At 47.5% G+C, this 22,923-nt stretch overlaps 1 protein-coding gene across 1 annotated transcript in view; it reads right to left on the reverse strand.

Annotated features, from left to right (window-relative positions):
- Positions 1-14,573, reverse strand: part of ISCU (iron-sulfur cluster assembly enzyme) — a 78,107-nt gene extending 63,534 nt beyond the window's left edge. The window contains exon 1 of the mRNA XM_069619463.1: positions 14,363-14,573. Within this exon, the coding sequence (XP_069475564.1) occupies positions 14,363-14,467 (105 nt within the window). The 5' untranslated portion in view covers positions 14,468-14,573. The remainder of the gene's footprint in view (positions 1-14,362) is intronic.
- Positions 14,574-22,923: the final 8,350 nt, after the last annotated feature.

The raw sequence follows: 22,923 nt of genomic DNA on the forward strand, positions 1-22,923 counted from the left end.
TCGTGCAACGCCGATGCCAGTGTCTAGAATTACATTGGGCATACCAGATTCTCTCCTGAATGCCCAATATAATCTGTATCTCTACATTTCACCAAATTTGGCTTTTAAAATCGGTGCTAAACCGCATGGTTTGCACACACTAAGATAGCCGCCACCTTCTCACCCGAAGCCCAAAAGTGCCTCTGACCACCGATTGGTCAGGCAAATCCCAATTTAGCCAATTGGGGCTTATTGGAAGGCGTTAGCCGGCCCTCGACAAAGGCAGTTGATCAAGGCTCCCTCTGACTGAGCTGACCGAGCTGGCGAGCTCAGAGCTGCTCACCCCTCAGTCTCCGGAACTGCACAACCCACAGCCCACCTGACTCATTGTTTCTCCAACACATCGTGGCCTGCTTACACTGACGCCGGTCTGGAACCTCTACCTCATACCTTCAAACCTACAGTGAGACTATCTTACATTGCGTGTTCCTTGCTTACTCGCCATCTAACCAATGGACACATTATCTTATATAAGCTGAGGCACCCTTGTACAAAGCTCGGACTAACTCGCAGTGATACCTAGGTTCGCCTTTGCCGGGCAACCAACTCCCCTGGACACTGACCACAGGCACTGTGCCTGACGAGCCATTTGAGTACATACCCTACGCCTTCACAGAATAGTACGCTCCTGCTCACTTTAGTGGTAAAGCAATTAGTGTCCAATTACTCGTATACGCATTGTACTGTAACACCGACATGCCACTCTGTCAAAGGCCTTGACACACGCCTACCATTATATGTTTCACTTACCCATTTCCGCCTCACGCTGCATTGTAACTGACCAAACTGCATGTACTAGAACTTGTATTCATATATTTAGCATCTGTATCAGGAATATTATTTCGTCCTCGATGCATTACAAAACTGCACATCAGTATGCTTAAAAACCCTACTCATACAAATCTATTGTTTAGCGAAAGTTACTGCTACCGCCCGAGTGCCTGCACGCGACAACAAAATCTTACAGTATCGATTTTTGTAGCTTATTGGTATTTGTTTGCATTGAAGGTTGTGGATGTCTCTGTTGATGCTCTTTGCTTATGACCGATATATACCCGAGGCTGCATCCGGATTGGCCAAGCAAGAGCCCTAGCCAATAGAATCTCGCCGGCACTCAAACCCGCAAACCCATTTGTATGCACTATTGCTGCACATGCAACTATATCGTTCTCACTCACCTTGTAACAGCTGTCCGCTTTCATACATGCTGTAACTGTAGCTTACAGGACCTCTGCCCCCATACCAACATCAATTACTGTACTGCTGATAATTGTACTACAGCCTTAACAAACTCTCCTGCACCAGCCTGATCTGTTATGCTACCCGTCACACTTATATGCACCATGTAAGAAGATTCAATCCAGCACTACAGCCAAGTCAATGCCTAGCCGGGGATACTGAATGAAAAACCCTTATTGATATATCTATGTCCAGGTTCATATTCTGGATGACAACCCCTGTATAACACCCCTCTCTTAGAATCCCCCTCACCCCACTGAGCCAAGAAGTAGATCTGTTTTACAAGTTTAAAAGGTTTATTTGAAAAAAAATTAAACAGTATATATCACTTTTATAATGAATTAATAATTGAATATCACACTTAATCTGAGCAGTAATCAATAATGGATAGTCTGGCACTAGCACACTTCTTTATAATCAATGATGAGTGGGTATAGGATGGATAAGATAGCAACAATACTTTTATGGTTTCAAATAGATGCAATGTGGAATGAAAATGCAGTACAGAAAATAACTTGATAGGATTTCAGCAAAAGACAATGTAATCACTTTCTTGGACAATTCACCCCCCCTCCTTTATGCAATGTAAGGAGAAGATGAGAGCACACAGTTCTTAGGAATGCAATCAAATAGAATTCAGTTCAATTCCCCCCCCCCCAGCAGCTTATACAACAGATAGGAGTTTTGAAACACAGGCAAAATGCTTTGAATATGGTGACAATGCAGTGAGAAATATGCTGAAAATGCTTTTAATTCCCTTCAGGAGGTTCAGGGTGAGTGGTATCTAGTTAATATTAGTTCAGGCTCACTCTAGCAATGATTCAGGGATGGTTCTTAAGAGGCAAACGAAATTTTAGCAGTTCAGGCAAAAGCTGCTGATTTTTACCGGTGGCTGAAATCAGGCCAAATCGCAAATCGCGGTAAAATTCGCGAGTGCGTGAATTGTGATTACGGAGGCACTATAAGGAGTAGCAAGTCGGTTCCAGGTTCTTTGGAAAGCCTAGATTCTAAGCTTTCAGAGGAAAGTTAAATCAAGTTCCACAAATGGTTACGGAGTTATGAACGATTTTGTGAAGGTTGTTTTTCGGTTTTTAAATTTTAAAAGTTCAAAGCGACAGGTTACAGCTTGCAGCTAGAAAATGACAGGTGACAGTTCTACTTAGGTTAAATAGATTGAATTATATTAAACTAAGGGATATGTTCCGAGTTTTGCTGAGTACTCACAAGAGATTTTGGACAGGAAGGCGACTTTGTCACGGATCCGGTCACTGCGCACAGCACTTCACAGCGATCTGGTCTCCGGTTCCGAGTACAGCTCTGCTTTCTGGGTCACCGGCACTGCTCCTGGATCGTGGATTCTGCTGGTCTGGTCTAGCACCGGTCTGCAAGGCTCCTGGTCCCGCTTTCTCCGGACACAGCGCTGATCTGCACGGCTCCTGGACACTGCTACCGGTCCCGGCAATGTTCTAGGCAGGGAATTCAAACAGCTCGCCCGGCTGTTGATAGTTGGTTAGGTTTGCTGGATGCTGAGGCCTGCTGAGAAGAGTTCAGTCTGTGGGTTTAGGCCCTTACTTTGAGTTCTGGATCAAGTTCTTTGGAGTTTTAAAGTCTAAGTGTTGGATCTGGTGCCTTCTGGATGTTGTGTGGTCCGGCAGAGCGCGTTGCAGCAAATGGATTTCAATGCCTCCACCTGGGTTTCAATGTTTCTTTTATATGTTTTGAAAGTGGGTGTGTGCGCAGCATCACTAAGCCAGCCCCTCTCTCAATTTATCATTGGTCAAGCTTTCCTTTCTCTCTTGATTGGGGGAAAGAAGTGGAGTGTCAGAGCGATGTCATTATATGGCCTGCAGAAAGGACACTCCCCTGTCAAATTGCACACAAATCTATATTTGATCAAAATACACATTTCTCAAATACATAGTGGTTTGTCATTGCATGTACATACTACCTATCACATGAGGTAGTCTCTGTCCCAAATCTGCTCTTCCTGAGGGCTTGCATTAAAAAATGGCAACTTATTTTCGATTTTAGTGGGTTATGCAACCTTGGTTCTTCATTAAAAGTTCTACACATATACACAGGGTGTCCATACCTACTCCAGTAAATTACCATATCTCTAGCTTAAACACAGAGTATGTGGTGTCAATAAATAGCAGGGTTTTGCCCCAGAACATCACACAAATTGGAGTTTGGGCTTGAATCGAAGGTACATTTTTTAAATTAAGGCTCTCAATGTTATACATTCCTGCCATTTGATTACAAAGAGTTATCAGTATTTTTATAAACTGTATTTTTACTGCAATTCAGCTCTCAGAGCGTTAGTCTCCTCCTCCTAGAAACTTGGGTGGGTCAGAAACCATGCATCTGCTGGCAGGCAGGCCTTTGTTGACAGGAAACAGTCAAAATCAACATATTCTATTCAAGTGCAAGAGCCTATTGTGTGGTCTCCAGGAGGCTGCCAGCCGGTCTGCCTTCTATCAATCAAGAGGTCATGTGAGATTCTAACTCCTGGTGTGAATCTCTGGAGGTGAGAGGTTTCCCAGCCTTTTGGCCTGTTAATCAAATCAGATTGTCTTCTGGGAACAGCATGTGGTTAAGATTTTAATTAACTCCCAGCCTTTGATGTAAAGGCCTCTCCTGCAACTCCTGACATGCAGTTTCCCTGTCAGAGTTTAGACCGCTAGCGCCGCCCTGAGGTATTTATCGGTACTGCGTCCATTTTTTGGATCAGTCTTGAATGAATGCATTCCAAACAAGAGATTTTACATGGAAGTATATTATCCAGGTTCAGCACATGGCACTGGTGTGGTTCTGCAGTAAAATAATTTTGTGCCCGTTGAAGGAATGAATTCCCAATAGTTGTGGGTTGCTTTTGGCAATCAGCATTGCCCCTTTTGCAATGGTTTCAGGCTACTGTGTGGGTAGCCCAATGGTGGTTTTAGGCAGTGCCCTTCTGTGCTCACAACATAGGAAAAAATGGGTGGCAGCCTATTCTTCATGCATTTCCCTGTGCATTTTCTGGGAAGTTCTGGCCATCATGATGTTTTCCATGCCAGTACTGCACAGTTTTCCTATTCTGGCGTACATGTGGGCTTTTTGGCCATCTTGGATTTTCTAAGCCCACAGCACCAAATGTTGCAGCATGATAGCTCAAACGTGGGTCAGGACACCCAATAACCGTCAGCTTCTACTGCATCGCTTTACTCACACAGGTGTTACTCCCTTTTACGTACTATGTCCAGTGTGTTACAGAACACACTTGATTAACTTGCCTGTACCATCCTGTCCTTCGCTGTGCTACCCGCTGCATCCATACTATCGACGTTTGTTTCTCCTTTTAAAGCATTTACCCACGTTACTGATACCTCAAATTGGGGTGTTTTCTATGCCACTTTGGCCCGATTACCCATTGCACCGCTGCTAGACAATAGCGTATTGCTTTACTGCACTGCCACTGTTTTTTTAGGCTGTTATATTTGGAATTATCATGCTGCCCTACTAACTCTGCATATAATGCCTGCATCACTGTGAAGCCTTGTTTCTCCCTGGTTTATCGCTGCCCTATGCTGTGCCGCACCTAACACTCTGTATTGCCATACATGTACCACTGTACTGTGTGCGCCACATCTCAACGCGAGACCTATCAAGTGACTACCTCCACACTCCTTGTTGCCCTCACACCTAAGACATTCGTGCATTTTATCCGTTTACTTAATAAGCATATTACTGCTAACTTGAACGCCGCACCTACGTGATGCACTACACCTATGTGCTTGTTAACTTGCCTGGGTACCCTGCAATCTTTGTCTTATGCTTGCCACCCAGTTCCCCAGACACATTGCTAGCCTATGATATTATCTACAACAGTGCCTCTTACAGACTCCTGCAAATTGTACTTCGTCCCAACCTACATAACCCTGGGACACATTTGGGGGTACAGTCATTGCACCCATCTTCTGTGGCCAATCACTTCGCTTTGTGTCTCTTCTTCAAGTTATTAATACTGACTGAGGTATCCTCTTTCTATCTTAACTCCCTACCTGCAGCCCTATCTCACACCTGGACGCACATACCGCCATTGCCCCATTGCGCCCTGCTACTAACGTTCATCACGCCTCCCACCTCACATGCACAAACCCCTAGCACTACTCTGCTGATCAACCTGCAGCACCACCCTATCTCAGCCATGGCCACCCTTACTTATTCTACCAACCCATACCTTAATTCCCCAGCCCTCTGGCTCAAACACTTTGCCACCACACCTACACCTAACCAACCATGTACAATACCCGTGAGGAACCAGACTTGGCTCTAGACTCCCGCACGCCTCCCACCAACACATGAACTCTATCTAACATACTAACCCTGCACCTCCAACTGTAACAGCTCACACCTTCGCTCTACCTACACTTATCACAGTCACCAACCTTGATGAGAGCACCCCACCTGCTCCTAAAAACCACCATCAAGGGGGCTTTGATTAATGCTAGATCCCCTACGGCACATGCACTAGATATGGCTGATCTTATCTTAACACATGGCCTTGACTTCATTGCCATCACAGAAACGTGGCTCCACGCTGCCTCAGGTCCGCTACTCATTAGCTATCCCTTCAGGCTACACCATCATCAGATGCGATCGTAATACCAGTCAAACTAAAGGAAGCGGTATTGCCATCATACATACAAATTCTATAAACTGCTGCATTTCCCATGTGCATCAAATCACATCAGCAGAAGTACTTGCAGCTAAATTAGCTCTTACCCCGAACCAGTCTATTACATTCCACCGTATCTATCGGCCCCCTGGGCCCTTATCCACCTTTGCTGAAGACTTATCCTACATTCTTGCCGATTAACACTTAAACCAAATCTCAAATCATTGTATTAGAAGATTTCAATTGGGGTCTCCAAGACACTAATGATGCCCCAGCCTACGATATCAATAACTTGCTCTCTAATTTAGGCTTCACGCAACATATCAACGAGCCTACAAACTCCAAGGGCAGAATCCTGGACTGAATAGCTGACATAAGTTGTTAAATCAATGTGGACTCTAACCAACCATGTGTGTGGACAGACCACCACTTCACCTTTAGCATTCCTGCCAGAATTAGCAGGACCACTCTAGACGTCGCACCTGGGACCTTCACAAGAAATAACTTATGTAAAACTACTCCCACTAATCCTCCCAGCTCTCAATGAACACGCTTCCTCATGCACTGATCCAAATGTCCTGGTAGACACGTTCAATCAGACTACGCTGAAAGCCATTGACCACATTGCTCTCACTAAATCTAGAAAGCCTAAGCCAGGGGCTCACCTCAACTCTTGGTTTACACCACAGCTGAGAATCTTACGCTTAGAAAAATGGAATCTAGAAGCGTGCTGGAAAAGTAATCCCACTGAAACAAATAAAGCAAGTATTACGCTAGCCACCCTGAACTACAAAGAGGCCATACTTCAGGCAAAAAAAGACGACACCTATAACAAGCATATCGAACAAGCTAAATCAAACACTAAAGAGCTATTCAGAATACTAAAAGAACTGGAATCCCCTGTCACCTGTACCAAAGACAGTACTTTGTGTGCTAATATTCAAAAGGCGCTTCTTGGGAAAATAGCCACTCTCCAAACTAAAATCAATAACAAAATAACCTGTCTGCAGATTGACCCGCAACCTAAAACCCCTATGGTCAAAAACACCAATCTCGACTCGCTGAAACCATTCAGCTTTTCACCCCTCTCCATCACTGACGTTGAAAATATTATTAACAACCTCAAACCCTCCAACTGCCAGGGTGACCTATGCCTTGCTCCTATTATCCTTTTCTGACAAAGCAACGACTTGGATCAGTTCATTCCTGGATAACTGATCTATGAGGGTTTTCTCTCCCTCTGCGGCCGCGGAACCCTCACCCGTCACCTGTGGGGTACCACAAGGATCATGCGTTTCCCATACACCGTACAACGTATTTACAAAGCCACTATTCGATATCTTGGATTATCTGGGTGTCACCTACCCATTACAGGTGATCACACAACCGACACTTTTGCCGTTAACTCCATCTACCAAGTCATCCAAGCCTGGATGGCGCAACACAAACTTTGTCTGAATGATGAAAAGAGAGCTTCTCATCCTAGGCTCTCAGCAAACTAGACCCTTCATTTAAATCTTTCATCATTGATGGCAATATCAAGGTCACAAAGGACACTAAAATGTTAGGCATCTATATTGACTCCACCCTCTCTCTTACCAGAAACACTAACGCAGTTTCCTCCGCTGCAGCATACACATGTAAGCTCATTATAGCATGCCGCCTATTCTTATCACCAGCCAACTGTACCACACTACCCAGGCCATTGGTTATGTCCAAAATTGACTATTGCAATGCCCTCTATCTTGGCACCAACCTTTGCAACATCAATAAGTTACAGATCATACAAAACAATGCCATCAGAGCTGCACTAAACATCCCTAGGGACCAACACATTTCTGACACCAGGCGGAACATCCGATGGCTCTCTGTAACACAAAGAATCTCTCTAAAAGTACTCGCTCTAACTCAAATGCTTCGCCAACCAAGTGCCCAGCTATCTGGCCAATAGATTCTCCATCCACACGACCAACAGACCCCTCAGAAGTGCCCAGACCAACTGCCTCTCCATACCCCGCTTCAACCATCAGAGATCGGGCGGAACCAGCTTCCCAGTCATGGCGGCGAAACTTTGGAACTCGCTCCCCAACCCTCCTTCCTGGTATTCAAAAGCAAAGCCAAAACTTGGCTGTCTGGCCAAGACTTACCCTTGTTTCAGACCGCGTGTTAGCGACCTCATGCTCTTGCCTGCGGCTCACTCTTATGTAAATATGTAATTTACTATCCTGACAATTTGTATATGTGTATAATTCTGTAAATGCATGTGTTTATGCTTATACTTTTTTGTAACCTAAGCGATGCGCCCGGATGCCCTTGGGCCCTTTATAAATAAAATACAAACCACGATAATTTAACAACCTCAGAAGGATAAAGGTCGAGTGCCTTACCACCGAATTCGAATTTGTGAACCTGATTGCTAGATTCAACCATAGAGGGGGGCAAAGAGGGGCAATTGCACCGCATCTAATTGAAGTCCTGTCCCCCTCTCAGGGCTGGACTTGGCGGCGGCAGCACCCCAGGTGGCAAATCAGAAATGTGGCATCCCCCGGTCTTGCGGTGGTGGGGGTTTATAAGGGCACATTTTCCAATAGGTACCTTATTGTTATTAAATGCGCTCCACTCTGGAGAGCGGGTGCATTTAATTTCATTAGGGCTCTTGCCATGCCTTCTCTCACCACGCCAGCTCGGGGGAGACCTTGAAATACTCCCTCAAGCAGGCATGGCAGGGGGCGAACGGTGCCGCGGGCGGTCGCCTGGATGGCCCTGCCCCCTCTGCCAAAGAACACTTTTCATGAGTCTCAAATGCGCTCCTGCAACGAGCAGTCAATCTTGCAGGATTCGAAATTGAGGGAAGCTGGAAGCTATTTAGCACCTGCTTGTAGACTAGAGCCAGGTTAACGTGACACCAACATCTATGAGGGGCTACTTTCGGCTCCCTAGGGACACTGAAGCTGAACACCTATGCAAATTTAACTATGTGTTTGGGATAATCTATAAGTAAGCATTAGGACATCTTTACAAACTTTAAAACAAGAGCAGACATAAATAATGCACACAATATTTGAGGAACGCTATGTACTAGCTCCTTGTTCCCCAATGATAGCCCCTGGTCACTGGTTAATGCTGGATAGCCATGAGTTTCTTTTAGCTCCTGCTTATCCAACCTCAATGTTGAACCCTGAGGTTCCTGCTTACAGTCTCCCATGTTTGCTTAGTGGTTCTTTCTTCTGGCCGGAGGCTGACATAAAAGGAATAGATGGGCCATGAATACCACTGGTGGGGTGGCCATGAATACCACTGGTGGGGTGGCCATCTATGTTAAAAGCAGGCTTCCAACTTGCTGGGCACACTTAGTTTGGGCTATTAGGTGTGGCTTGCAACCCCTATGACCAAAACTATTGTATTAGAGTACAGATAGGGGGAAATGGCATATGTGGAGGGACACAGCTGGTAGGCGGTTTGGTTATTTTCCCCACCAATTGACTGCCCATGGGACTGCTAATCCCTATGGCCATCCCCACCCAGTTTGTACCCTAAACACCTCCCCCTGGGAATACTGAGCTCGATTTAACCATGCCTGACCAGCAAACTTTTTGCTTGAAGTGCCCATCAGTGTTTTTCAAAGCAGTCTTCTGTGAGTTAATGGCTGAAGTGGAGTTGTAAACCTACCACTGGTGTAATAAAAATGTCTTAACCGGGTCCATCTTCAGTCACTCGATTTATAAGCACTCTGCGTATCCTTCGCTGAAGTCCTGTTAAAAACAAGCATTGGCAAAGCAAGCTGTTTTGGCTTGAGAATTCATTAGGCATTTGCGAGGCACTGCTATTCGATGAGCAAGTGCTAGCACCATTTTGCACATGCTACCATCAATTGCCAAGTAATAGCACTACGGCATAACCCGTCAAGTGCCTTTCCCATGCCTACACAAGAAACTGTTGCCATTGCCAATGCTTGTTTAAATGTGCAGATTAAAATATGGAAATAACAAAAACACATTTTTAAAGTGAAACTTGCTTCTTAAAACTAAAATCCACCAGTTTTCTTTAAAATGCGTTTTTTTTTTTTTTTTTTTTTTTTAATTGGACTAACCCCACAAACGTACTTTGATTTTTGTACCCTTTGCTTTAAGTTTTATTGCAGGGTATAATTCAAAAGATGCTTGTAAAACTACTCTTTCAAAAGTAAACACTTCTATTGTGCTAACAGCATTATTAGTAAACCGAGCTCTGGGTTCATGGATGCCAACTTTTGGCTTTCTTTAGGTGGAAAGAAAATCCCCCACTCCTACTATATGATCAGCTGACCAGACTCAACAGCACATTTTAGAACACCTATTTTCTATAAGGAGTTGCAGAAAGACAGATTTAAAATCAGATTTAAACATACGTCACAACCTGCTGAGCTACCTTGGTAGCCTTCTACTTAAGGACGTGTCACTATACCTTAAAATAATTCACCATCAGATATGGATCCCCGATTGCGCTCAAAATCACTGCATTACCAAACGTTCAGTTAATGCAGATGACTTTAAAACCAATAATGTTTCAGGCCCAACCAAACGGACACTGCACAGCCATTTAGGATGCAGAGCTAAAAACTGTAAACATTTCTATGAGGAAAAGTGAGATTCCTGCCCTCATTAGTAAAGAGCTATGGGGTAAATTGTCCTCCCCTGCCTCACCCCGAAATGTATGTGCCTTTAGGTGATGGCCTGTTAAACTGACTTTCTTTGACTACATATTAGTCAAAATAGGTTTATTCGGATGTTTTATCCATATAATTATATATAGGATTTTAAGCTAACCTATGATTGATGTCTCATCTGCTACAGTGTCTATAACTATAGATTAATTGAAGCTGGGAGAGGAATGCAGTGCTTCAGTTAAAAGCACGCCGTCTCTTGCTGAGTGCATACTATTAGGTGATTGAATTTTGAATGACGTCTTCTGCTTAAAGGTATGCAGCACCTTGCTTGTATGCACCTCATTCATAACTGCTACATGACTGCGTCAAACTACTACTACCAGCAAGTGACGGCACGTACAACCTCAACGCATGCCAGGTGCAAGATGCTAACCTAGTACTTATCACATAAACCTGTCTTTATAGTCAGAAATTAAAACTAAAATTACTGCAAGAATACTGAATGAAGTGTGCCAAAAGCATGAACATCTGAATCCTTACAGTGCACAAGAGGTTTCTGTTTATTACACATGGTGAAAAGAAACGGCAGAGGGTTAGATGTGTGCCTCCACAGCCATTCCTCCAAACTGTTGGGATATTTCCAGGACTAGAAAAGGGACTAAAACGAGTCTGGAAAAGAGACATGTAGCAATAATTAATTAGAATTGTTTTTTTCATAACGCGCTTAATCCAAAGGTTTATAAGCACAGACCCAGGATTCAAACCTAAGTTGCTCTCTGTCATCTTGCTTCCAAGACGAGTGCGTTACCACTGAGAAATACTACCCGTGCACTATCTGATCACTCTTAGTCAACCCATCAATCCCTCCGCTGACACACAACTACAATTCTGTTCCAATAGCAGGGTTCAAAATTGCTGGGAGCTATTTAGCTCCCGCTTCTTGCGAAGGAGAGCCTGGTTAGCTTGAAACCAACAACTATCGGGTGCTACTTTTGGTTCCTGAGGCCAACCTGTACCATACAAACATGGATATGTGGCATTAACTATTGAGAATGTTAAGAGGAATTAGGACCCATTTAAACCTAATGCATCATGCATAAATGGGCAAAAAGTTAAAATATGCATCTCATGTGGAAGTTAGATTTGCAGCCTACTCCCTCTTGGTTCCCCATCAGTAGCTCATGTCTACTGGGTGATGACCGACACCCAGGAGCTGGTTTTAGCTTCTACTCATCGGATCTTAATTTCTTATAATGTAACAATCTATATGCATATAAAAAACAAGAAAGCTTTAAGGGTAGAAGTGTGTGACTAACAAAAGAGTATTCACTGCTGCAAAGGCAGAATTATTGCAAGTACCCCCACTTGACAGCCTCCAACAGACTAAATTAGGCTTAGTTTAACACGAATGTGTGGGTAGTAGAAGTGAAAGCTTCTCTTACACAGAAGAGGTACAGAAATTGCAAGCTGCACCTAAACCTTTCCCATCTCGCACTCACTCCGCCCCAGCGACGTCCCGCACCTCAACCACCACTATTGTAATGCAATATTTTGCTGAGTTATTCTTTCATGCAGCAAATCCACCTACACCCAAGACAGCCTCCTAAATCTTTATGCTTCAATGATGCCTTCCAAGGTGGACCTGATAGTCTGAGTAGAGTTGTAGTTACCATCAGCAAATGGGGTCCAGAACCCAGTTAGCCCTGTGGGTTAGTCAAGGATAAAGTATGAAATATTAGCCTATACTCAGGAGCCAGTATAGATATTGCATTGCAGGGGTAGAGTGGCCAAACATGTTTTCAAACTAAGGACGTCTTGATGCACAATTTAAGTCTAATTGAGCATTGACATCTGATGGTTGTGTGCAACCTGAAGTCACACATTTGAATCCTTCACAAGTTAATCAAATGAGTACCTTGAAGATCCTTCTCTTTCCCCATCAACCAAGCTGTGCAACTCATTGCCCAGGCGACTCTGCATAAAGGAAGAAAACCTAGTCTTCAGAAAGTCTCCAAAAACCAGACTGTTCACTTGATTGCAACAGACAAAACTAGCATGACACGCTACAAAGACTGAACCAGGCATAGCCACCCTGTTAAGACTGCCCAGAACCACAAAAACGAACAATTATTGTTCTGCAACTCCTAAGGGAAGGATCACACAGATTTTAACTTAACAGCCATCACAAATATGGACAAAGATTGATCAGAGCACCACCCTCTTAATGAAATGGAGACTAGCCCTTTGGGGCCTTCCTCGCCGACATGATTGGGGCAAATGTGGACAACCCTTACATCAAGAACATATTGGCAATCTGAACCCAATCAGGTCAGTCTCCCCATCACACACAAGACACTTACACCACAATCATAAAATGGGACCCAGAAAAGTAACACCACATCATAAATATGGATAACAAATTGATTTCTACTAGCACAACCATAAAATTAAACTATGACACCACAGAAACCCCAAAGCACCCCCTCGCTACTTTCCCATCACTAGCACCTTTAAATGAAAGACACACAGACTATAAAGCACACATGGCAGATTAGTGTCTGCTTGCACAATCCCAACCAGGAACCTTGGGAAGCAGCTGAAGGCTTACTGTAAAGTCTGCTACATATTTAACTCCATCATCTAGCATGCGCTACCCAGACCTCTCCCAGTTTCCCAACGCTGTCATTAATAGATCTTAATTTGTTCTATTTATGGCACATACCAAATTTCAAAGCCAAATCCGCATAGAACTAGATCAGCACTCGGGACTCTGATGCAACCTGCTGCCCTCAACACCACCCGTTTGGTACCTACCTCTCCCTTATGACCACCCCCACTTAAAACCACACATTTCAGAGATAATGGTAAAAAAAAAATATATACAATTTAATAAAAATACCACTTTGCATGACCTTTAAATTGGGTAATAGCACATTTTACAGTACTTAGCCAAGGGAGGTATGCGCCATGTAGCGCTAGATAAAAACACGGTAGATAAAAAAAATGTGATCATTATTGTTGATCTTGACCTAATGGACCAGGAATAATGGATCATTTTTATGGGTTAAAACACTGATTGGGCACTTTAAGGAAGACAATTGAACTGTCATGTTGGAGTTTTAATATGTAAATTTGCCTGGGATGCCATTCAAGGTGCTGTAGGTTGGACCTTGAAGGTACATGATGAAGGAAGGGTTGGAGGGCGGGGTAGTAGACCTATTGCCTAGTTATGTAATTTGGCCATAATTTCAAACTAGGTCAACAAATGATAGTGTATACAATGAAAAACACAGTAAATCACTTGCAAGATTAAAAGTCTTTCGAGGTTTTTGTTTTGCAACTATTGAACACGAGTTAACTTTTTAGGGTGTACATTAGCTTGATGCAAGACTCATCTGGAGCCTACTCTGAAATTGCACAGTCACCTATTTTCAGACAGCTCGGTAATATGACTGACGCACACACAGACACCCCGTTGATTTCTAGAGAGCCCACTGGCGGTCAACGACAAACTCCTTGACGAAACCAGCCCAGAAGCTATAAACTCCCCGACTAGCCTAGCCCGTATGTCTAGTCGAACATTGCAGCCGATACATTTTCTCGACACAAGTTGTTCGATTGCGCTGTCACTCCACATTCACTTTGAAGCGCGCACTGGAAGATACAACCCGACCTTATACCTCTGGACCTATGCCATTAGCGCCGCTGTCAAGGGCATCTCCTGGCCCGAAAACCAGTCGCCCGCCTACAAACGCCTAAGAACGTGCAACGACCGTCGGTACCTTTTTATGATAAGATGCGGACGGCGCCCAGACTTCGGGGGCAGACAGGCGCCTCAACAGCAACCGAGAAACCACAGGAACACAGCCAGCCAGAGACGAAGACATTTTCCAAATGGAGTTTACAGTCTGCGATGCTGATCACGTGGGCATATGCACAACAAACTCTCATGCAACGTCACTTCCGTCTTGTCTTGAGTAAACCGGGAAAAAAGACGTCCTCCAAGACAAGCTCTCATAAAGACACAGCGTTTGTGGGCGTGGCTCCTGAAGAAAAGGATGACTAGGAACGAGAGGCGTTTGTAGAATGAAAGTTACAACTGCATCTCAATTACACTGCAAATTAAGCCGTTTGCTGCATGGGTTTGCCATTTTTAACACCTTCCACAAAGTGCCATCGGTAATCTCCTTGCACGGTGGGTGTTCTTCCTATGTCCTAAAGCATTTGCACAACAAATCCTCTACGTTAAGACCAGGGGAGACTGAAAATGTACGGGACGCCAAATATTAAATTATTAAATAACACTATTATAGTGCAGCAGAAAGAAAAGGTAAAACAAGTTGCCAAAAGATCAGGCTCTACTGTAGTGCGAATAAAAAAGGTAAATACTGTTATGTTAGTGTGTAAACCTAGCATATTGGTGAGGGGAGACATCATAATGGAACTGAGCAGTTCCTTTTATTCCTCCTGTGACATCACATCCGCCATTGCCAAAATACACAGATGGGCTTACGTCACTGTTGTATACGCCTTACGTCCCGCGACGCGGTGACGTAAGGCGCTCTAATAAAAGCCCTGCCCCCTCCACAAGGAGGCAGTTCCGGGCCAACCGAGATCCATGAGTGTGTGGGGGTTTTCCTTTGTGATCCGCAGCCAGGCCTCGGCCTGCGGGGCCCCACACGAGTTCACCCTCGCCGGTGCACCGGCTGGAGAGGACTGAACACTGGCGACAGAGGAACAGATTCCAACACACCACGTGCGTGAGTCACGACAACACTAATAAGCCCTCGACACGGGCACATTTTTGGAAACACAGTCGGGGGCCCATCCCACCGAATTTTTTAATTTTTTTTTAAAAAAAACATTTTTTTTCCTTTTCTCCCATCTGGCACACTGCATCTAGTTCTTGTCCCAAAACACAATGGGCTTCCCACAGGAACAACACAAGAGAGGCAGGCTTGATGCCAATGCATGAGTGGAGCCAACCAACAGACTTCCAGGCAGACCAGGAAACACAGCACCGCCAGCAACTATCCCCCTGAGGTGAGAAAACTTTGGCGCACGCTCTCTGCAATCAGCCCATACGTCAGCACATCATGGCGACAGGCATATCCACACCTAGGCCTAGCACGCCATTGAGGATTGCAGCAAATCTATCGCCCGCAACACCGTCCCTGCGACCGCAAGGGGGAACCACGATGGCATTCAGACCTTTTGACCCATACACAGATCCCTCATCTGTGGGCCCCCGATGGCTGTAGTGGGTCCAGAAATTTGAAATGGCTATGGACTGCAAGGAAGCCACAACGCCCAGGAAAATTAGGTCACACCTCCTACTCAACGTGGGTGATGAAGTCCTACGCATCTTTAACTTGCTCATCATCGGAGATGGCTTAGACGTCTACCAGCTGGCAAAGGACGCCCTCACAGCCCACTTTATGCCACAACTGAACCCGGACTACGAAACTTTCATTTTCTGCACCACCATCCAGCTAGAAGAGGAAACGCTCAACGCATATCACACGAGACTCAGGAAACTCGCGCTATCATGTGAGTTCGTCAACTTCGAAAAAGAAATCAGACGCCAGATCATCAACGGCATGCACTCGGAAAATCTACGCAGGATGGTGTTGAGCGAAAAGTGCATCTCACTAGCCAGAATCCTTGAATACGGACATCAGAGGGAACTATCATATGCGAGGGCGGCACACATGAGCACCACCCTGCAGAAGCTCCAGCTAACACCGACAACAGCAACGATAGTGCAAATTGCCAGCCGCCAACAGTCAAGAGAAGACTCCAACGATGCAAACATTTCATCTCGGTGGCAATCAAAGGCCCGCTGAATGTGGGTGGTGTGGAGACATACGTCATGGAAGGCGAAACTGCCCAGCACAAGGAACCACGTGCGGAGCATGTTGTCGGAAGGATCACTACGCGAGAGTCTGCAGATCGTCAGGGCCCGCACAATGCCCCCAGCCACAACAAGAAAAAGGGGCCCAGAGGAAAAAGAAACAGGCCAATGCCCGCCGTGTCGAGACAGCCAACTCATCCACCGACGAAGAAGGTGATGGCGACGGTGTTACAAGAAAGAGATAGAAAATGGACAACTGAGAAGAGGGAGGAAAGTGTACCAAGTCTCAGCACTTCACCACAGAGGCACAAGGTCGACAAAAAGGCAAAGAAGACGGAAGTGCCTAGTGGCCATACAAGGCCAAGGGACTCAAATGACAATCGATACTCAGGCATCAGTGAACGGTAAGCCGGCGACTATGTTCTAAAAGCTATGCCCCCCCCAGTCCTAAAGAAGACAGACACGCTTCTATTCGCCTACGGGTGCAAAACTCCACTACCAGTGGTAGGGCGCTTTTGGACAACTCTCAGTGAAGGAGACCGAACACTACAATCCAAGGTATATGTCGTTGACACAGGCATCGAGTGCCTGCTGAGTGGGGATGCAGCAGAAGACCTAGAGTTAATACACTTCGTCTGTAACATAACCGACCCAACGGACATTACCAGCCTCCTGGACAAGCACCCAGGTCTCCTCAAAGGTATCGGATGCCTGAAAGGCAAACTCATCAAACTCCATATCGACGAATTAGAACAGCCCCAAACGGTGTGTCACAGAAGGACACCCTTTCACATGAGAGACCAAGTCGAGAAGGAACTGCGTGAACTTGAGAAAGCCGGTATCATAGAGGAGGTAACTGGGCCGACACCGTGGGTATCACCTATGGCGGTGACTAAGAAGCCAAAACAACAGGGGGAAGGTGAGAATCTACATCGACATGCGCCTCCTCAATGCAGCTATCAAGCGGGAACGGCACATCAACCCCACGATTGAAGACATCATCACAGACATCACTGGATCAAAGGTGTTCTCCAAGATCAACCTCAATGCTGGGTACCATCAGCTAAAACTGCTTTGGGACTCGAGATACATTACGACTTTCTCCACACACCTGGGCTTGCACTGATACAAAAGACTGAGCTTTGGCATATCCTCACCGGCCGAAGTCTTCCAGCAAGCCATCCAGGAAGTGATACAGGGCATCCCGGGGGTACTCAATGTCAGTGATGACATCCTCATCCACGCCAGCAACAGGCAAGAACACATGCGTCGCCTCGAGATGGTACTTAGCAGGCTGGAGACCGCAGGGCTAACCATTCACCGGGAGAAGTGCGAGTTCATGAAGGAAGAAATCACTTTTTTCGGATATGTGTTTAACGGCGCAGGAGTCTCAGCCGACCCACAAAAAGTTGCGGACATCAAACAAGCCTCACCCCCAACAACAGCTACAGAAGTATGCAGCTTCTTGGGGATGGCGACATACTGTGGGAGATTCATCCCCAACCTAGCACCGATGTCTGAGCCACTCAGGGAACTCACAAAATCAAACACAAAATGGGTCTGGAGCCCCAACTGCCAGGAGGCTTTTGAGCAGATCAAGACGTCCCTATCAGCCGACACCACAATCGCATACTACGACCCCACACTGTCAACAGAACTATATGTTGACGCCAGCCCCATTGGCCTCGGGGCGATCCTGGTCCAAGTTGCCCAGACAGGAGAAACTAAGCCGATTGCCTACGCGTCCCGTGCTTTAACTCCCACTGAACAACGGTACTCGCACATTGAGAAAGAGGCCATTGCGGTACTATGGGGCTGCCGCCACTTTCACATATATCTATATGGACAAAAAGTCAAAGCATACACGGACCACAAGCCTCTCATCCCCCATATTCACAGGATCCTCCTCACACCCCCCGGCGAGGATAGGGAAGTGGCTGCTACACCTGCAACAATACGAATTTGAACTGACATAACAACCTGGCACTAGCAACCCCGCAGACTTCCTATCCAGACACCTGAGACCAGCCACGCCTAGAGAACTGAATGTGGCAGAAGAAACCGAGGAACACATCTGCCAGGTCGTTCACACGATGAATCCCAGAGAAATCGGCATTGAGGACATCATACAAGCAACACAAGCTGACCCCTGCTGTGACCTCGCCAAAGACTCCATCATCTCTGGCAAATGGAAATCCTTTCAGCGAAACGTGCACAATCGCACACCCGAAGCCCGAGACTTCCTCACGGGCATATTCCCGGTACGACACAACTTGTCCGTCACAAAGGAAGGACTCATAGTAAGAGGAGCTCGAATCGTCATACCTGCAGGGCTGCAAGACAGGGTCATTGCATTGGCTCACAAAGGCCACCAAGGCATGGTCAGGAGCAAAGCCAGGATCAGGCACCGAGTATGGTTGCCGCACATCGACACCAGGGTGGAACAACTAATAACAGCATGCCTTCCGTGTCAGATAACAAGCGCACCAAGGAACCCCAAACCCATACAGGAGGCAGAACGGGGGTCCTCAAGATGGGACGCGATCAGCATTGACTTCTGCATGGTCCAGGAAGGCACATATCTGTTAGTAGCCATTGACCACTACTCAAGATATCCCGAGGTGGAAATCGTGTCATCTACCTCCGCAGACATGGTGATGCTGGCTCTGGAGAAGATTTTTTCCACCCATGGCCTACCTCGCCGCATCCGGAGTGACAACGGGCCACCCTTCCAAGGGTCGGAAATCAAAAAATACCTGGATGATCTGAACATCCAATACCACCACAGCACGCCGAGATGGCCCCAAGCCAAATGGAGACGTTCATGCTTACCCTTAACAAGGTTCTACCCCTATCCCGGGCGCACTCCAGCCCCTGGAGGGTGGACCTGTACCGATTCCTAAGGAACTACAGAGTGACACCCCACAGCACCACGGGGTTACCACCGGCAGATGTCATGTATGGGACAGTGATAAATTCATCCATTCCACACCACCCAAGCGGGGGCACAGACACCTACTTCAGCGAGCGTACTCATCAAAGAAGGATCACAGTGAATGAGCGCATGAGCACCAAGAGACATGCAAAGGAATCCAGACACCAAGTAGGCGATCAAGTGTTGGTGAAGAGGAACCCCTCAAAAACGAAACTGGACACCCAGTATGACGTGGCCCCCTGGATCGTAACTTAATGACGAGGAACCATGATAACGGCCATACGAGGGCAGCAACAGATCACCAGGAACGCATCATGGTTCAAGGGAGTACCACAACAGATGTGGACTGACGGGGACCAGCAGCCCTCGCAGGAAGCTGGGTCGCCGCCGGAGGACGAGCACCAACAACCTGAGGAGGAGGAGGAGTCGACCATGAGGCACGGGACAGACGAACTGATGGATGAACCGAGGGAGGCGTCTCCAAAGAAGGCAGGTGAGACGCAACAGGACACGAATTCGGGAACAGCCCCTAGATGTGGGCGCTATGCCCTAAGAGCTGCACCGAGAGCCCCAGAAAAGTTAAAAGACTACGAGTGGTAGGACCACAAGTTGTGCTGGACTAGAATGCACAGTAGAGTTAAGTTGAATCAATTCACATGACCATATGTGAAGCTGCGCCTCGGCTGGTGCCGCGGCGTGTAGCCGGCCCGCACGAGTCGGGAGGCACTGTCATGTCCGCCCTTTCCCTTGCGGCAAGGGAAGGGAAACCCGCTGCGGGTAGCCGCGGCTGGGCCGTGGCTTAAACCGCTACGGGCAGCCGGGCAAAGGCCGCGGAAGGAGCCGCTGTGTACAGCCGCGGCGGGGCTGCCAGGTACTCACCCGATCACCCCGGTCCGGGGGAGGGGGAGCAGTGCCCACTACGGCACCAAGATGCAGGAGAACGGCACCCGGCTCGCCGCCCCCGTGCTCCTCCTGACGGTGCCAGAGCTGCGCATTGCTGGGGAGGGACGCCCAGCATCCGGATGCGTCCCTACATGGCGCGGCCACAACCGCATGGCCAACGCAACCGCCCACCATCACAAGGGGAACGGGAATGGCGACACCCCGGGATGGCAACCCTTAAGAGGGGCGGGACCACGTCCCAGGAACCAATGAGAAGGGGGTTAACCCAGACCCTCAGTGATTGGAGGGGGCTTGAAACCTCCAGGTGTGTTAAAAGCGCGCCAAACGAGACTAATGGGTTGCTCTCATTCCACAGGACACGGAGAAGAGAGAGGAGAGAGAAACAGAGTGGTGGGCCTATCCGGACACCGGCTCGAGATAGGACCAAGCCAGGACTAACGCCGCTGTACTACAGGAGGCCAAGACACCGGTGAAGCTAACCAGGAGGACTTGATAGTTATTCTTTCAGCATTTGCTGCCCTTAACCAGTGAATAAATATTGTTTTAGCATTTGCCTGTCTCCGACTATAATTCCACACTTCACACTGGCGACGAAGGTGGGATTTTAGACAGCGCTATGGAGGCTTTGATAAAGACCCTGTCTGAGGGCCGACAACAATTGCAACAGGTGGTACAACTGCAGTCACAACAAGCAGCTGCGGATCGGCAAGCCTTTCAACAAGCCATCCAGCTGCAGGGCACTATACTGACCACCGCACAGGACAAACAGCATGAGACCATGTCCCGTCTCACGGATGCAGTGGCCAGTACTAGAAATCAACCACTGGTGGCCTCGGCCCTCCTACAAAAGTATAGGGACGGAGAGGATCCTGCCTTCTTCTTTACTAGTTTTGAACGCATAGCCAGAAACGCACAGTGGCCTCCAGACCGGTGGGGTCAGTATGTCGCCCCCCTACTGTCTGGGGTGATGCAGGGCGCCTACCAGGCGGTAAACCCCAACGGCAACACGCCGTACAGAGAGATCAAGGCTGCAGTACTAGACCGATTAGGCCTGGACGACGAGGCATACCAGATCCAACTGAGGGAAACCAGGCTCTGGGCCGGGGAGAGTCCACGCCAGCTATACTATAGGATAAAGGACCTAGCCGAGAAGTGGTTGCTGGCTCCAAACCCCGCTAACCAACCCCTGATCGATAAAATTATTCTGGAACAATTTGTCAAAGCCCTGCCCGGGCAGATGCAGAAATGGGTGAGGCAGCACCATCGGCCCACCCTAACCGAGGCTGTGGATATTGCATCAGCATACCAGAAGGCAGGCCACTTCCGACTACCACCTACAGGGGTATCAGCCCGCATCGCCATCCCGATATCCGACCCCCATGTGATTAGGGGTAACCGAGCCTTACCCATAAGATGGAGACCCTCCGATGAGAACACCAGGAGACCCGAGGACAAGAGACCAGGAAGCGAGGAGAAGGCCCCATCACCGACCCCTGGTTACAAGCAACCGCAGTGCTATGAGTGCAACGAGTGGGGCCACATAGCCCGGTTTTGTCCGAGGAGAAGAACGGTTGAACCCATCGACATCGGCTACCTGAACCCAATAGACGAGGACGGCGTCCCAGGACCATATGTGGTGGACATTCGTGTCGACGGCAGACCATCACGTGCACTTTTGGACAGCGGCAGCAGGCAGACTGCCATATCACCAACCGTGAGTAACACTCCCTGCTTATCTAACGTAACCGTACCTATCCGATGTATTCACGGGGACACCAAGTGTTACCCGATGAAGGATGTAGTGATTGACTTAAATGAAACCTCCTCTCCCTTGAGGGTTGCCGTCCTACCTTGTCTCCCCACCCCGGTGGTAATTGGGACCGACCTCCCCAGTTTCGATCAGACATTAAGGGATATAAGGGAAGGGCAGTCCCCGCCCAATTCCGATGTTGCAGGGACGGACCCCGTTTCCCGGGAAACCCCACCTGGGCGAAAGAGGCGGACCCGGATGGCATAGTGTCAGGCCAGTTATATGACCAGGCCTATCGACTGGAAACTCGAAGGTAACGAAGACACCATAAGGGGGGAGACCCTAACCGACCCCACCCTATGAGTGGCCAGGGAAAGGGCCGCCCGGGAAGGGGAACCCAATCTAGCCAGAGGCCCAGGGTTTCTACTGCGACAAGGTCTCCTATACTGGAGGTATAAGGGTGACGACAACGCCATAAAGGAACAACTTGTGCTACCGAAGAGCCATCGTCTTATAGTGCTACAACTGGCCCACAACCATCCCTGTGGGGGTCACATGGCCTCTCTTAAAACCCAACAAAACCTACTAAAGAGGTTTTACTGGCCAGGCATTTATGGGGAGGTTGCCCAACATTGCAAGAACTGCCCCACCTGCCAATTGACTAGCGGGGTTCTACCCGCAAGGGCACCGCTACAGAAAATGCCCCTCATTTCAATCCCATTCCAGAGGATCGGCATGGACATAGTGGGACCCCTGGAACCAGCCAGCCGCGGCTACAGATATTTACTGGCCGTAGTCGACTACGCCACCCGGTACCCAGAAGCCTTTCCCCTAAAGGGGACATCGGCCCGGGTATTGTGCGACCAGCTAATTCCATTCTTTGCCCGAGTGGGGATACCCT

Source organism: Ambystoma mexicanum, chromosome 10 (assembly GCF_040938575.1).
Source record: "Ambystoma mexicanum isolate Mex_15411 chromosome 10, UKY_AmexF1_1, whole genome shotgun sequence".
Classification (NCBI taxonomy): Eukaryota; Metazoa; Chordata; class Amphibia; order Caudata; family Ambystomatidae; genus Ambystoma; species Ambystoma mexicanum.